Source organism: Acanthopagrus latus, chromosome 20 (assembly GCF_904848185.1).
Source record: "Acanthopagrus latus isolate v.2019 chromosome 20, fAcaLat1.1, whole genome shotgun sequence".
Lineage (NCBI taxonomy): Eukaryota > Metazoa > Chordata > Actinopteri > Spariformes > Sparidae > Acanthopagrus > Acanthopagrus latus.
In genome coordinates, this window is record NC_051058.1 from 9130268 (window position 1) to 9145870 (window position 15603).

General features: G+C 42.0%; 1 protein-coding gene and 2 long non-coding RNA genes across 9 annotated transcripts in view; 2 read left to right on the forward strand and 1 right to left on the reverse strand.

Moving 5' to 3' along the window:
- Positions 1-15603, reverse strand: part of LOC119009311 (WD repeat-containing protein 49) — a 20996-nt gene continuing 5393 nt past the window's right edge. For 5 of the 7 annotated variants that reach the window (XM_037080428.1, XM_037080424.1, XM_037080427.1 and 2 more), the window contains 16 exons: positions 14962-15084; positions 14683-14854; positions 14530-14576; positions 14300-14437; positions 13992-14180; positions 12911-13102; positions 12354-12821; positions 12112-12261; positions 8706-8890; positions 7928-8067; positions 7110-7258; positions 6814-7025; positions 3931-4082; positions 3214-3266; positions 2951-3077; positions 1-610 (listed from right to left, as the gene is read on the reverse strand). In XM_037080428.1, the coding sequence (XP_036936323.1) occupies positions 2988-3077; positions 3214-3266; positions 3931-4082; positions 6814-7025; positions 7110-7258; positions 7928-8067; positions 8706-8890; positions 12112-12261; positions 12354-12821; positions 12911-13102; positions 13992-14180; positions 14300-14437; positions 14530-14576; positions 14683-14854; positions 14962-15084 (2460 nt within the window). In that variant the 3' untranslated portion in view covers positions 1-610; positions 2951-2987. Of the gene's footprint in view, positions 611-2950; positions 3078-3213; positions 3267-3930; positions 4083-6809; positions 7026-7109; positions 7259-7927; positions 8068-8705; positions 8891-12111; positions 12262-12353; positions 12822-12910; positions 13103-13991; positions 14181-14299; positions 14438-14529; positions 14577-14682; positions 14855-14961; positions 15085-15252; positions 15396-15603 lie in introns of those variants that run through there. The other 2 variants (XM_037080430.1, XM_037080429.1) reach the window with 2 other exon arrangements.
- Positions 4833-10219, forward strand: LOC119009315. Its single transcript, XR_005071688.1, has 5 exons — positions 4833-5210; positions 6793-6818; positions 6897-7049; positions 8729-8892; positions 9170-10219. It is a non-coding gene; the product is annotated as an uncharacterized LOC119009315 (long non-coding RNA).
- Positions 15492-15603, forward strand: part of LOC119009316 — a 2863-nt gene continuing 2751 nt past the window's right edge. Inside the window, exon 1 of the long non-coding RNA XR_005071689.1 lies at positions 15492-15595. This is a non-coding gene — a long non-coding RNA (uncharacterized LOC119009316). The remainder of the gene's footprint in view (positions 15596-15603) is intronic.

Below are 15603 nucleotides of genomic sequence, written 5' to 3' on the forward strand. Positions count from 1 at the left end.
TAAATATGTCATTGAGGTTTTATTCCACGTCACACACACACACACACACACACACCCACAAAAAGGCAAAAAAATATGTCAATCTTTTGGGTGAAATTTGTATCATTGGTATCAAACAGCCTGACAACACATTGGGTAGATTTGAGTAATGTGCAGATGCCTGAAGGGGCAAAAGTGCAGACTGGATGACTTGCCCTGTGTGTCCCAGCTGTGTCTGTTTGTATTTATCCCTAAGACACAAACTCAAGAAAAGGGAACCGCTCTTGCTTCCTCCTCCGCTAAAACATCCAGACTGGTGCTTAAAATAACCCGGTTTTCAGGGATGAGCGGGCAAGCACATGCAAATACGTACAAAATCGAATGTGGAAGGAAAACAAGTAAAAATAGGACATGGCGGCTTTGCATCACTGATTTGTGCGATTCAGCGGACCCGTGATGATAAGCAAAATGTGTGAATGTGAAGAAATGTCAGACGCATCTTCGTTTATGGCTGACTGGACGCGGGGGAAGTTCACTTTTCCTTCCAGATGCTGTGAGCTCAGCCTTTTTGCAGCCCGTCAAACTCTGATACCAGGGATTGTAGGTAAATCCTCAGTTGAAAAGGCATCTCCTGGAAAAGGAATATGAGTAAAATAAAAAAAAAAAAAAAACAAAGGAGGAAAATGAGGAACAGACTTTTTCTGCTTCAGGTTCAGAAAACAATTTTCATAAATATGGAGCACCAGCTTCAAGACATTCTCCCTTCAACACACATCTAAAGTGGCGAGATAAAGCGATGGAAGACTTTCAAACTTCCCGTCTGACCTCTCAGCGGTCACTCCTCATGAATTGGCAGGAAAAGCCTCTTCCATATCTAGGCCACAAAGGAGGCACAGTGTGGCAGCACGTACACAATATAAAGGGATAAGGAAACAGGAGAAGGAAACGGGGGGGAAAACGGAGAAGCTCAACAAAGGGTTAGATCAAGAGAAAGATTTAGAGCAGTGAAGACAAAAAACAAGAGAAGGAGGAAAAAGAAAATCAGATTGTTCCCATCAGATGCATCTAAAATAGAAGGCAGAATTTCTCTCTTCTGTCTGTTATTCCTCTTTCATTATCCCCTCACATCAATCATGTGATTTTGGACGTTTCTGCAGGCTGACTGTGGAGCGCCACAGCCACAGTTCTGGGACGAAAAGGAAGTGGAACTGCGCCCTCGCATTCCTCCAAGAATTGATCGAGCCTTTTATAGTCGAGTGTGCTGACCAGTCCTTTTCTACTGGCCGCTGCTGCAAACCTAAATTACCACGAGGACGAAAAACTCTGCAACTGTAATGTATTTACATAATACGTTAAATATGACATTTCACTTTTCACCAGGTAGTGCAGACCATCCTGGCAAAATGACTTTTGTAGGTGGGGAGCTATGAAATAAAGTTCATCGTTCATGAAACCTCCAGTCATCGCACTGTTAAAAGAGCAGATTGAAAAATGGCATGTCAAATTATTTGCGCATTCTGCATTTGGCTTTTAAATACAATACATTAAGCTCATTCTTTTCTTGTGAAGAGTTTCAGTTTGCTAAGGCGTCGCTCAACCGACCGGTCTACTTCTGTGCCTAAATTTCATCTAGCATGTCGACATTTAGCAGCTGTGTGAACTCACCAATTCAACTGATTTCACCATTTACACTAAATTTATGAACGAAAATGCCATTCTACTGACGGTTAAGATGTCATTTTAAACAGTACCAAATATAGGCAACTTCTCTGACACCTGTGAAGAAAGTCTCCAGACTCCCTTAAAAAATGGCTTCAATTTGTCAATTGTGGAGTTAAAAGAAATGTTATAGGCCTTGTGAAACACTTTTTGCAACACATTCTTAACTATTTGGGCCTGCTTGTTAATTAGGAAAACATTGTATGTGAAGATAGTTCTTTATTTGTGTAAAAAATGTCATATCTGTTTGTTCCATTGATCTATGTCTTTATTTGGATAGAGAGCAGGGAAGAGATCCAATCACAAGTGGTCACGCATGTCAGCGTCAGCTGTGAATGGTTTAGAGCTGTCTGAATTCCCCCAATGTAGCTTTTGCTAAACAGCAGTAACAGTAATGGGATCATTTTATGCTAAAATGTAGCTTTCTAGAAGCACAAGTAATGAAAAGTCAACTAACCGACTCACTAATGTAAGTTTCACAGCAAAATCTGTATGATGTTTGCCGGTACAAGCTAATGATCATACCAGACAAAGACAGGTTTAGATGGAAGTTTAACAGTTAATCTACACATTTAATTCTGCACTACAGTAAGATAGGTAAATAGTTTAAGGAACTGTTCAACATTTTGGGAATTAGGTTATTCGCTTTCCTGCCAAGAGTAATATTAGCTTTAAGACTTGAAACAGAGGGAGCCTGACTCTGTCCAATTGTAACAAAACCCACCTGTCAGCACCTCAGGTCTCTTTGCTTTTTGCTTAGTAACCTCTCAGTGATGACAAGACTCTAGGAAGTACATGTGCTATGCCAAGAAATACTTCTAGTCTAGCACATAACCTCTGTAAAACCACAAATTGTCATTTTACACCGCATACTTTGTATGGATTGAACAAACAAAAAATTACATGTCACTGACTGAGCTTTAGAGGTTCCTTGCTGGCTGTTTTTCCGGTTTCCAGTCTCTATGCTAAGCTTAGCTAATTAGCTGCTGGCTGCTGCCTAATATTTACTGCACAGAGATGAGAGTGATATTGACCTCTCGCAAATAAACACATTCCTCAGAACTATGCCTTTAAGTTTGATTAGTTTATATATGTCGGATTCTGGCAGTATTTTTGTAAGAACAGCACAATAAAAACAAGACTGCAATGAAAAGCATATTTGTAATTACAGTCACTGGACAGTAACGGAACGTGAAGCTTGTGCAGGAGGAGGAGAGAAGGGACGGGATCCAGTAATCAGTACCAAATTCACCTGTAGGATCAGAGTCTGATGGGGCGAACACATCCAATCAGCAGTGATTGCCGTGGCGGATGTCATCAAACAGATGTCTGCTCTCATGACACACGGCTACCTTCTGGCAAGAGTCCTCACGCAGATACTGACACACACACACACACAGATGATGGTAGAAAGGATGTAAGGATGAGGGAAGTTAAGAAGACAATTGAGATAAGAATGACAAGTGGTGTGACCATCAACGGTGTTTACACTCATCAGCTGCTGATTTTGTTTACCAAGGGCTGCTGAGGTTGCTCGTGTTCATTCTCCGGTGGTCTGATGGATGATGCTAAAGTGGATGACAGGAGACAATATTAGCCAGTGAGTGTGTGTGTGTGTGTGTGTGTGTGTGTGTGTGTGTGTTACTGCCTGCCTGGGTGTGGTTGCTGAAAAAGCACAGTTAATCGCTTATTTTGGCAGGTTCTGAGTTATGGGCAGACAGTGAAAGGAAAATGTAGGAAATGTGGATATTGCGGATACACACACACACAACACACATATACACACAAAAGCCTTGAGCGTTTTTGCACTTAATTTTTTTTTTTTTTTTTTTTTAATCTGGCTTGTGTCTCTGGAGCAGAACATTGCCCAAATGTTCCTGAGCTGAGCTCCAGATTTGAGGGGAGGAGAATGTGAAGAATGCTCTGACTCTTGTCTTCATAACGAGGTGAAATTGGCCATGATTTAATCAGAGTATCAGGTTTAATTAGCTTGGAAGGCCATCCTGACCTGTACGTACAAACCCTTTTCCTACAGTATCTACACGCATGCAAGCATGTACACACACACACACACACACACACACACACACACGCATATGAGTAGGATTCTGATGAGAGTGGTAATTACTGGAGGGGACATTCCTGGTGCACGGTGGCTGGAGATGGCCTGGGTCAGGGAGAGGCCATCTGTGTGTGTGTGTGTGTGTATGTGTGTGCAGCACCTTTACACACCTGTTTGCACTGAATGGTGACCTTCAGAGCAGCATTCTTTCTGTGAAGTTTCACCCCTGTCGTTGGGGTCAGTCACTTGACTTCTGACCTCTCTGAACCCCGCGTCGTCACTCTCAGCGCTCTCCTCCTCTGTGCCTTCTGACAGTTTTTTCCTATGAATGTCAGAAAAGATATTGCTGTTCGCTGAAGGCAATTCACTTGTGCAAACACAAAGCTGTTGACATTAGATTAGACAGGTTTCCCAATTTTGTTCATGTCACTGAAGTAGACGGGACTTAGACGGGTGATCTCTGTTGGATGATGTTTTGTCAGAGTCCAATATCTGTGTGTGTTTTTGTTGTTAGATTTGATTTAAACCAGAGCTGAAGAGGTTCCCAAGTTCTGTGGTGTAGTTGGCCTGGTCTTGAGCACTCTGTGTTCCCTTTGTGTTTGTGTGTTTGTGTGTGTGTGTGTGTGTGTGTGTGTGTGTCTACGAGCTTGTCATTCTTTTTTCGGTCTGCTTTTTTTGGTGAATTAAAACTGACTGATTATAATTTCAACATCTGCTAGAGCTCATCTTCATGGATATACAAGCTGATAGTAGCTCAGTACGCAATGTCATACCAATTGTGGTTTTGCAGCCTCTTTGTTGAAATTTGTGATGTTTTATGTATGCATAATAAAACATTTGATAATGTACAGTATCTGCCTCTTGGCTTAAAAACTGGTCAATGCATAGCTTAGAGTCTGCTGATTATCTTCGTTTGCTAATTAACAGTGCTGTGATAATGTTAGCTGTTAGCTAGCTGAAAGTCATATATAAATAAAGGGACAATCTGACAAACTGTTATCATTTTACTACTTCCTGATTGATCAAACTGATTGATCGAACCTGAGTAAAAATCGGGTGGGACATTGGGCCACATTTGAAGCAAAAAACAACTTAGTTGATTGCCTGTTAGCTAACATTAGCATTCAACCATCTCCTAGCTAATGTTACCATTTGAGTACATCCAGTGCATTTCACTCCCAAGTAAATGTGTCCAAGATGTGCATTGATATTTTAGAATTAATTCATGACTTCCCTATCATATAGAGTAATACTCAATACAGTTAGGAAGTTGCTGAATGCTAACATTAGCTTTGGTTTACGGTAAGTTAATAGATTATCATATTTGTTGTTGTGCCTTGAAATATGGCCCGATGTCCCTCCAGTTTACAGGACTTGCAACTTCCTGGAACACAGCATAACAACATTTAAGCTTCGACCCTCAGCGTTAAGTTGGGAAAATGGCCAACCTGTAAGTACGGTCCATGGCCGTCCATCCAATAGTTGTTGTGATATTTCATTCTGGGCTGAAGTGATGATAGCTGACTGACATTTCCATCCCCAGAGCTGCACTGCTAGCATGGCTATACAAATCTGAATTACAAAACTCTCACGTGAAAGCTACAGCAGGTATTAAGAGGTTTTAAGATTATGTGTTGCAGTCTGTGAGCTGTTTACCAATCAGAAGCCACAAAGGCAGTGACGGACGGAGAGAAGTTGATGCAGACAATATAAAATACTGTAATTCTGTACCACTCACATTTTTTCTCTCTTCCTTAAACACACGTGCACTAAATCACCATAACCTATTATTTAGATTTCAATACAGCTCTCCATGTGGTACGTCTCAATTAAGAGACCACAAGCAGCCATCAGCAGCATTTCGTCACAAGCGTTAAACCACAATGTTAAATATATATGAATACATACACCTGCATGCAGACGTGTATTTATGTACTTCAGCAAGTGCTGACTCTGTTTTTCACTTCATCTTCTTAAATTAGGAGCGTTCTTTCCTTTACCCAACATGTGGCAGAAATACAGTCAGGCACACAGCAGAGGGCCTCGTCCAAGCCAGAGTTTATGACCTTTAACCAAACTGAAGTTTCTATTTAAGACTCAAATGTCTGTGGAAACAACAAGGGAAGTTTCTTTTGGAGGAAGTTCTCAACCATGACGCACATTCTCTATATTAGATTTGGCACAAACCAATCACGGCTCAGTGTTGACATCAGTATTTGTTTGGACCTGTCCCGTACACTCTACTATGTGTTGGCAGAGCTGAGTGATATCATTTCAAAAAGGCTGCCATGTTTACACAGGTCATCCACAAATTTTTGTCCTGTGTAATCCAATATGCTTCACAGGCAGCATGTGCGCAGTCATTTTTAGCGTTTATGGCTTCCAGTGGAAGAGTTAGTACACCACTGAGCAACACAGAGTCAATCTGTTAACCCTTAGTGGGTTCACCAAATCTTCCAGTCAAGAAAATACGTTTTTTTTTTCCTTCAGATTTTGGGAAATTTTTCCCCCCACTAATGTGATTGTGTGTCGCAAATTTAAAGTAAAAATACATGTATCCCTATTCCTAAAGTGCTACTTATCCATCTAGATTGTTTTGGTTTGAGTTGCTGAGCTTTGGAGACATCATGAGGATGGATGCCTGCCTTCTCTTGAATTGAACAGAACTATTTTCTCTCTACCAAACTAAACCTTCTTTGCACAGTGATATGGCTGCCATGTTTAGTTGCACCATGAACCTGTGGATTATTTTGAGGAACTGGGTCATGATATCAGAAAAGAGACATTGCTGTTGAGATTCTCAAATGCTTTTTTAGGTGTTTTAAACATCGCAAGCCGAATGCCATCCAGTTCCATTATATCTAAGAGAAGGCAGACATCTCTACAGCCTATGGAAGACACATTCATTTTTATCTTAGACCTGGACTGTTCCATTAAGTCAATTTTGTCATGGATGCACTGTCAATTTCTAAGCTGCCACTCTGACTGATTTCATGTTTTCCTATTATTTGACTTGTGCTATCGTGCAACAGAGAAGAGCTGATCAACCTCACCTCTGGTAAGCAGCCGACTCAGTCATATTCCACATCACTTCCTGCCTGAAAGAACCCACGTGATCTCCATCTTTCGTCCACAGTCCAACAGAGCCGTCAGCCGAGGCAGTGAGGACGAACAATCTGTCAGCCAGCTCGAGGACTTCCACACTCACTAATGCTCTCTGATGAGCCTTCCAACACTGTAGCAGAGGAGGCCGCTCACAAACTGGCTGCGTAGAAAAAGAAGCCCACAGGTATATGGGACTGTACAGTACAGATTTGCTACATACATTACAGTGCACACACATCCTCACCTGGTTTTGGATGTCTACTGCAAAGTGGCAGATGTCCCAGATCTGAAGCCAGCCTGCGGTGTCTCCGGAGACCAGGATGGTGTTTTTAGGCTGATCTGAACTCAGTGTCCACACACACTCATCTGTCTGCTCTGGGGCGAAGAACTGGCCTGAAAAAAAAAAAAAGAAAAAAAAAAAAGAATTGTACTCCAAACATAAAGAAATCTAGATGGATTATCATTTCAACATTAGTCTCTGTAAGTCTGGTTTAACGAAGGTCTACAGGGGAACAACTGTTTCACTCAAAGTTGCATGTGAGGGAATATTTACAATCTGACACAAATTTCAAAACAGTCTTGACTTAAATGACAAATGTACCTCTGAGACAAATTGCTGCTCTTTAAAGGTTACTGTTATGTCACACACCTCCCCTATTATGTCACGCTCTCAAATTCCTTTCTGCTAGAAATATGCATGTATAGAAAGATACCGACACACTCACATAAATGCACCCTGGCTAGCTCATACAACCAAGCATGAGCGTACACATATGCAGCGGTCACAGTGCATGAATCCCACACCACTAAACACAGATGGGATCTGGAAAAAGACATAGTTGTGGGCTGCCAGGAATGGTACAGGCAGGAGGCCAAGTCAACAGTTCAGTCTGACTGTCACTGCTCGGGGTGTTTGTAAATCCATCTCTGCTTGTCAACTGCTTGCACACTTTGGTGCTTCTGCCTCCCTCATACTGTGAGACTTGATGCCTTTTAGTTTTTGATGCATTTCCCTCTGAAAAATACTCTCCGCATCCACCCTCCTCTCTCTGTCCCACTCACCATAAGTGTGTGTCGGTCCGGTGACGCTCCAAAAGCAGAGACAGCCGGCCTGGGATGAGACCAGGACACCTCTGTTTCTCAGCTTTCTGTCGCCAGCTCGATGCTGCAGGAACAACAGGCTGTCCACGGGGGGCACCACTCTAGATTAACATGAGCAGAAGAAAAAAATAACAGATATTAACAATGATTACATATTCACAGTAAGATAATAAGTAAAGCAAATAAAAAAAATATTTCTTACGAAAAAACATTAAATGTTAGAGTACCATCATAGTTAATGTTGTTTTTTCTAAGGATTTGGGGTTTTATTTATCATGATAAAGATATTTACCAAGTGTTTACCATGTACATTTACTATGCCTGTGCCAGTAGGGGACCAGTGGGCTCTGAAGTACATGTACTAATAAAACTATGTAAAAATACTCGGAATGCTTTTTAATAACCATCATTTAGAAATGGTAAATGTGTAGTTCAGTAACCCTTGGACCGAATTGTGTTGTGTGGAGAGTGCTGACGTGCTATCAGAGAACCATTTATAATCTACAAAATGTGCATACAGAAACCAAAAAATTAAAAGTGAATCAACTTCAATTTCAGTTTGATCACGATCAAAATTTGTGAGTAAGATGCACTAAGTTTCCTCACATCTCTCCAGTGGTTTCTATATTTTCACAAGGGATGGATGAAGCAAGGGGATGATGTTATTTCATACTAAAATGTGTTCATATTGGCATGATAAGTCAACAGCAGTGCTTAACCTTCAATTAAGTTTTCTCACCCTCGCTGTGTTGGACTCTGCAGGTGGAGCACTGGTCCTTGCGTCTCCAGCCTCCAGATAATGACCTCTCCATCATGGCTCGCTGTGGCAATGACCCCGAGAGCGGAGCACTGACTCACGGCCAGGATGTGGGATTTGTGGACGCAGCTGGACTTCCACGACATGTCCGCTCTGACATATAAATCCTGTAAGCACAATGAATACACAGATGCAAATATCAAACTACATCAAAAGTTTTTTTCTTGCTGTATTAATTATACAAACATTAAAAATTCAGATTGAGTAGCAGCGTGACGTCTTCAGGCTCTGCTCTGTGCTTGACATTGTGAAACTCACACCACTTCCTCCTGTGTGACACTTTACAAATGGTCCAGAATAACATGTAATTGTTTGTGTTGCCTTGTGGAGAGCAGCTCTATTTCCTTCTCTGGTTTACTGATTTTGTTTACACCTCTGGGCTACAGTGTTGCGGTCGGCTCTTAAAAAACGATGGAAACTCGGCGTGGCGGACGTCAGCGGAACACCGGCCCAGATATCCTCTGTGGTCTTCTTTGATCTCCCCAGGTGCATTTGAACATGTAATGTACGTCATTCGATGATATTTTTTTTTGTACTCCTGAAACAACGGTCCCACATTTTCGTTTCCCTTAATGTGAAAATTCTGGCTCTGCTGAAACAGGAGCCTTACAATTTGCTGGAGAAGCATGAATACTGAATGTAACAGCGGTATTCTTCAGGGGAGTACGTCTGACCGCACCGCAGAAGGTAGTTAAAGGTTAAGAGGTAAATTGTAACACAAGAATTTGAGGGGTGAGAATATGTACGTCTGCACACCCTCACTTCATACTGGTGTTTGTACTGGCACTGGCGATGCTTGGTCTTTATTTCCTAAGACCTGAGTGTCAGCATGTATAAGTATGTAAATGGATGTGGTTTATTATGCTCCGAAAAAGCCCAAGACATGTTTGTTGCTGTAATAAAAAGACATAGGAGGTCTCCTTTAAAGACATGACAGGCTTACTGACTTGGGTACCTTTTGTGCTACTTTTCGCAGGAAATATTTTCTGAGGTGAAAATTCAAACTGTTGTCAGCATTCTCAAGAAAAATGCAGTGTTTTTAAAGTCTGTACCAGATTAGTCACTATGGTGATAGGTGTTTGTGTGGGACTCATCATCCAGCAGTCAACATCTGGGGAAGAACTTGTGGACGAGCACAAGTGAGAAGGCTAAGATCTTGACATATTTAAGCTTTTTGGTCATTAGTGAATGTGATTGCGGCACTTCCCAGAAATCACCTGTCGATCACAAACGTCTGTGATGTATTTAATGCTGTGATCATCTGTCAGTGGCATTACGGAGCTGCACGGACCAGACATTCACAAAAAAACAAAAAAAACAACGTAAGAATGTCTGGTATTTTTGTTTCATTGAGTTTGTGGTATTTTCAATGTCCAAATCACACTGACTGTTCTCCAGCTACTTCAACTTATATATGTAAAGTACCCTGGGATGGTGCTGACTACTAGTAGGGCATTAGTATGGGGCACTCTTTAAAAAAAAAAAAAAAAAAAAAAAAAAAAGCATCTATATGTAGGTTTTTCAAACGCAGGTAAACCTGCTTTCTCACTGTCAGTAGACAGGTTTGCCTTTAGTGCCGTGTGCCTGGTTGGAAATGTTCAATGTCATGAATAGGCCAAAACACAGGGAAGTGTACAAAGCAGCAGACCGACTATTTTATCAGACTTCAGACTTTCAGAACAGTTTTTTAAAAAAAATAAATATGTTTTTTCTGAGCTGTTGACAGAAGCAGTTAAGAAGTGACGCATCTCACTTCTTTATCATCTCTGTTGGGAGTTGCACACAAGACAGTGTGACAATTTCATGGTGGTTTCTTTTTTATCTTTTACTTTTACAGTCTGTCTATCAAACTTGATGCTGATCGATCAATGTCTGACCGCTGCTGAACAGATGGATTGAAATGTATTCACGCGCCAATGTCCTTTCAACGTGCGTCACAGCATCGCCTTGGAAAATGGGCGAAAATGTGCATGTCCACCGGATTGTCATGTATCCATCGCTGCCAATTGGAGCTGGAGCTGATAAATACCTGTGACTACTGCATAGTCATTTTTCCAGGGAATGAAAGTTGACTATACCCATTCCCAATGAAGACAAAATACAGATGTTAGTTGGTGTTCGTGGGATTTCTTTATCCAGTGTGAAAGAGTGGGTCCAAATGACACACAGCCCTGCTGACGGTTTCACCGCTATTCCACTGAATTTGTTGCTGTCATGTACCAAAACATGCAGCAATGCATTGTACAATGTTTTAGGAATTCAGTATATTCAACATGTTTTTTTATTTAGCAGTGAATATAAACACAAACTTCATAGTTCCTTTCATGTTGTGTCTCTTATCTTTCAATTAAAAGTTAGTGAAAACCTGGAATACCAGACTAATAAACTGATTTTTAACCTCGGGGGTGGAGACCCCCAAGATGGTTGAGAGTTAATTTCCAAGGGTCACCAGATGGCTGGAAATTAAAATGTATTTAAACTGGGGAAGAGTTTTTACATTAAATTGCCTGTGTTAGTGAAATAATTTGCCTTTTAACAGGTTTTGACCTATATGTTCTCACCTATTTATTTCTACTTTTGTAAATTGTCATTACTTTAATTTTTGCATGCCATTTGTGGGGGCTGGGGGTTATGATTCTACTTTGTTTTGTACAATTCCAACCACAGTGTCTTCTTCAAAAATAAAAACGTTTAATTACAATAACAGCGTACCCACTCTTTTCTGGGCTTTTGCTTATCTCTCATTCTCCACGTGTTTTCCATGACTGGAAAACTGGTCAACTGTTTTTCAGGTTTTCCAGGACTTGTGGGAACCCTGGATAAATAGATTGTATTCATTGTGTTTATGAGAGTCAAAATGTGTGTTCTCATCGGACACAGCCACAAAAAAACTGGCACTATCAAGATGCATGAGTAAGAACTCCCAGTCACCGTCATTTTAGGCTCTTTATAATGTGTCTGTCACGCTGCTGGGATGTGGTCTGGGGGGGAGGGGGACTGCAATGACGGCAAAAGGTTGAGAACCACAGGGTTAAATTAGTAGTTTGTTGTATCAGTAATAAGTACAGCGACTTCAGAACCTGATGACAACAATCTTCTTTTTGCTGACCTCCAGGGGATTCATTTCAAACTTAGTTACAGTGACATACATGTGTACTCTGGCACCCTATAACATCACCTGTGTGATTACAGGTGCAACAGATCAGACTTGTGACCGCAGCCAACCACAGCAGAGGTGAAACAGGTTTGAAACTTGCGCTCAGTGACACGCTGCAGTCCAGTTAAATGACTCTCTGTCAAACTGCTGTAGATCTAAAGTTAATGTCACCTTGGCCGCTGCAATGTCGTACTGAACGATCCGCTGACTCCCCCCCACAGCCAGCAGCTGGTTGCCAGGGAGACAGGTCAACCCGGTGACCTCAGAGTCGGTGGCTGGCTCCAGCTTGTGCAAGTTGAGGCCGTTGAGTAAGTTCCACACCTGCACAGGAAGAGAAAATCCTCTCATTAACACACTAATTTCAAGTCTCTCATAAAATGTAGGATAAATATTTACATCTAAATTTACTGGACCTTGATGGTGCCGTTGCGAGCCCCAGTGATCAGTCTTCTGTTGGAAGAGTCGAGGGCCATGCAGGTGAGTTTCTCTTCTCCATGAGTGTTTAAGATCTGAAGCCGCCTCCTGCCTGTCTCCACGTCCCACAAAGACACAGATGAGTCGGCGTGTCCAGTCACCAACTGTCTCAGGGTGGAGTTGTACAGAGCACAGGAGAGGGCGGGACCACGCTGAACGTTTGGTCCACGTTCCCTCCTGTCATCCGTCAACCATCCGCCTCCTGCTCTTGTTGTTTCAGTCAGACGGAGCAGTGCGAGGTAATCTTTGCATCCCACCACTAAATGAGACTGCACGGAAAGAGGAGGGCTCAGCAACAGGAAAGGGAAGTTGCCGTGTTCTGGGATTCGACCTGGCTGCTGACAGGGGAACTGAAGGCGGACGGTTTTCAGGCAGCGATGGCTGGAAATGTCCCAAACCCTCAGCTCCTGGCCCGAGCAAACATCATTTCAGTAAACAGTATGATTTCATATGAAAAACAATAAGCTACTTTGATTTAATTTCTTGAATGACTCACAGCATCTCTGGAGTAGCTGAATATCTGCTCAACAGCCTGGTAGATTGAAACATCCAGTACAGCGGTGCGGTGACCCAACAGTGTAGCCACAGGACACGTGGTCACAAATGGAGTCCACAGTCGGACAGCTCGGTCACACCCTCCTGTGACCATCAGCTGCAGAGAGGCATTGTAGTCAAAACATTTAGCTCCCTGAAATGAGACAAAAGGAGCAGAATATGTTGCGTTGTGCATACAGAAGGGCACACAAACTATTGTTTCACAGTTGCGTGTTGGGAAAAATGTCCACTTCTAAAAATACAAATATAGTACGCTGGTCTCATTAGTGTGGGAGTTTGTAAGGTTGGGTTTATTGTTAAAAATGTCCAGACAGTTAATTGGAGTGTAAAATTAGACGAGAAAAAAAAATGCCATTGTGAATAACAGGAAGCTCCACCACCCACTTTAATAATGTTTTGTGCGAAAGCATTACTTCTTTTCTCCACAGTCGGTGGCACTCTGCGCCTCTGCGTGCTGGCTGAGAGTCAACTTCAGAAAAAGTAACTTGGATCAAATCTCATATTGTTCTTAAAGATAAAACTGGGTAATGATATGGATCACATAAGGATATTCACAGTCTTTCCTCGACTACAGATTTTTATGTGTTGAAAGTTGACATTTTTTTTAACCTTGAAACCCCCAGCTAGGTCCGTGTCACCCAGACCGGAGTACTGTGACCATCACGTGTCCATTTGACCTCGATCCACTTCAAAAGTGGATAACAACAAATTGTTGGCAAGACAACAGAAAAGAACAGGCAGAATACCAGGTTAGTATCTTAAAATTTTAAAAACCATTATTGTGAAACTATTACATTTGAGCTGTGTACTAACGTAGCCATTACACTTCTTGATGTGGGATTGGGTTGAGAAATGTACCTCTGATGGATGAAAACATACTTGATTACAGTGTTATGTAAGGCTGTAATTATACAAGTCTAACCCAAAGAAAAAGGTATCAATGTCAATATTTACAAATGCGAATACATGGTAACCCACTATCCAATGACAGATCACGCAAACTACACTGCGAGGGCAGTTACCTGCTTAAATTTCCAAATGTAAGGCTCCTGCTTCAGTGTCACATTCATGAAAACCACAGAGGTAGTGTCACTTTCTGATGAGGTCATGATGATGTTGGTGTCGGGCTCAAACATCACTCTGGTGACCGGCGCCTGGTGGATGTTGGGGATGTGGCGGTAGGAGACCATGTCGCTGTGTTCACCCAGGTCCTGTTTGTGCAGTAAATGCTTTAGTATTGTTTGTGAAATTGGAGTGTTATCAGTTTATATCATCGCTGTGAGACACATTTCTCTGAGCTCAGTAATTCGATAGGCAAAGCCAAGCTTACTGGGACAAAGATCCTCTGTGGGCTGTTCTCTTTCTTTGACAGATTCTTAAAAAGACCTTTAAATGGGTTCAGGAACCACATGAGGTGCACTCCACCCTTCTCGTCCCCCAGGAGCAGCAGGGAGGGTCGCTCTCGACTCTAGACACACGTAGATTTAAGCAATTAATCAATTGTTCTCAGAGTGAATTTGTTGGCTTTAAAAGAACATTGCAAAAGAAAAGTGGCCCTACCTGCATGTCATGCCAGTAACAAAGAGCAGTCGGGACACTGCGAAACCCTTGGAGAAATAATGAGACAAAGAGTTAACATTTAAAAACGTAGATGTTTGTACAGCAATTGGTTTTGATTGGTGACCAGCTCAACTTGAGTGCAATCAAGCTTACCAAACAGGTGGACATCCTCGAATACACTGGCTGTGGAGACATTGACAAAGTGCAAGTCCCTGCAGTCGGTCGCTATGGCAACCCTGTGGACATTGCCCATGGAGACGGCATCAGTGGTCCAGCCTCTGAATCTCCTCGTGTTGGCCACTTCCTCAGTTGGGTCTCCAGCAAGCTGGATTAAAAAGGATTAAATAGAAGTGTGTGTGTGGTTGTGTGTGTGTGTGTGTGTGTGTTGTACTTCCCAATGGATGCCATAAATAGTACCATGATGTCACTCACCCCTAGACTTTTGAGGATGTGTAGGCTGCTGTTCCAGACAGTGATTTGACCCCCTTTACTTACACTGAAATAGCGCAGGGGAGGAGGATGGGAAACAGCAACCACGCGCACCGTAGGCTCCCGCTGCAGAGGAATGAGTTCAACTGTCGTTAATAAAAAAAAAGGTCATCGGAATGATAAAAGTATTTCTTTTACATACGCAGAACTTGTAAATAGACAATAAATTGACAGAATTGTTGTCTCCATATTTGATATCCAACCTAAGGTAGCGAACAGACACACAATACTCACTTTTGGCTGATTAAGAACAGAGAAACTTTTATAAACTGACAGGCACACAGCAGGCCAATGTGGCTAACAACTGGCAACTAACAATTTACCAATTTAGCAGACAACAATCAAGTTGCATGTAAGTCTTGTTTCTTCTAATTTTATGAACGTACATCCAGTACTCAATTGTCTTGTTTGGTTTTGTTTTGCCTCTGCGGGCTTCTAAGGATGATACATCCGGCTTGTTAGCTTCCATTTTAGCTTCCCTCACCACCTAGCATAATTGCTATAACGTTAGCCACAGACAGTTAGCTTGGGTTAGCGTGTTAACAAAGCTTTTTCTGCCTGGGAGTTGCTGAGAATGGTAAGACT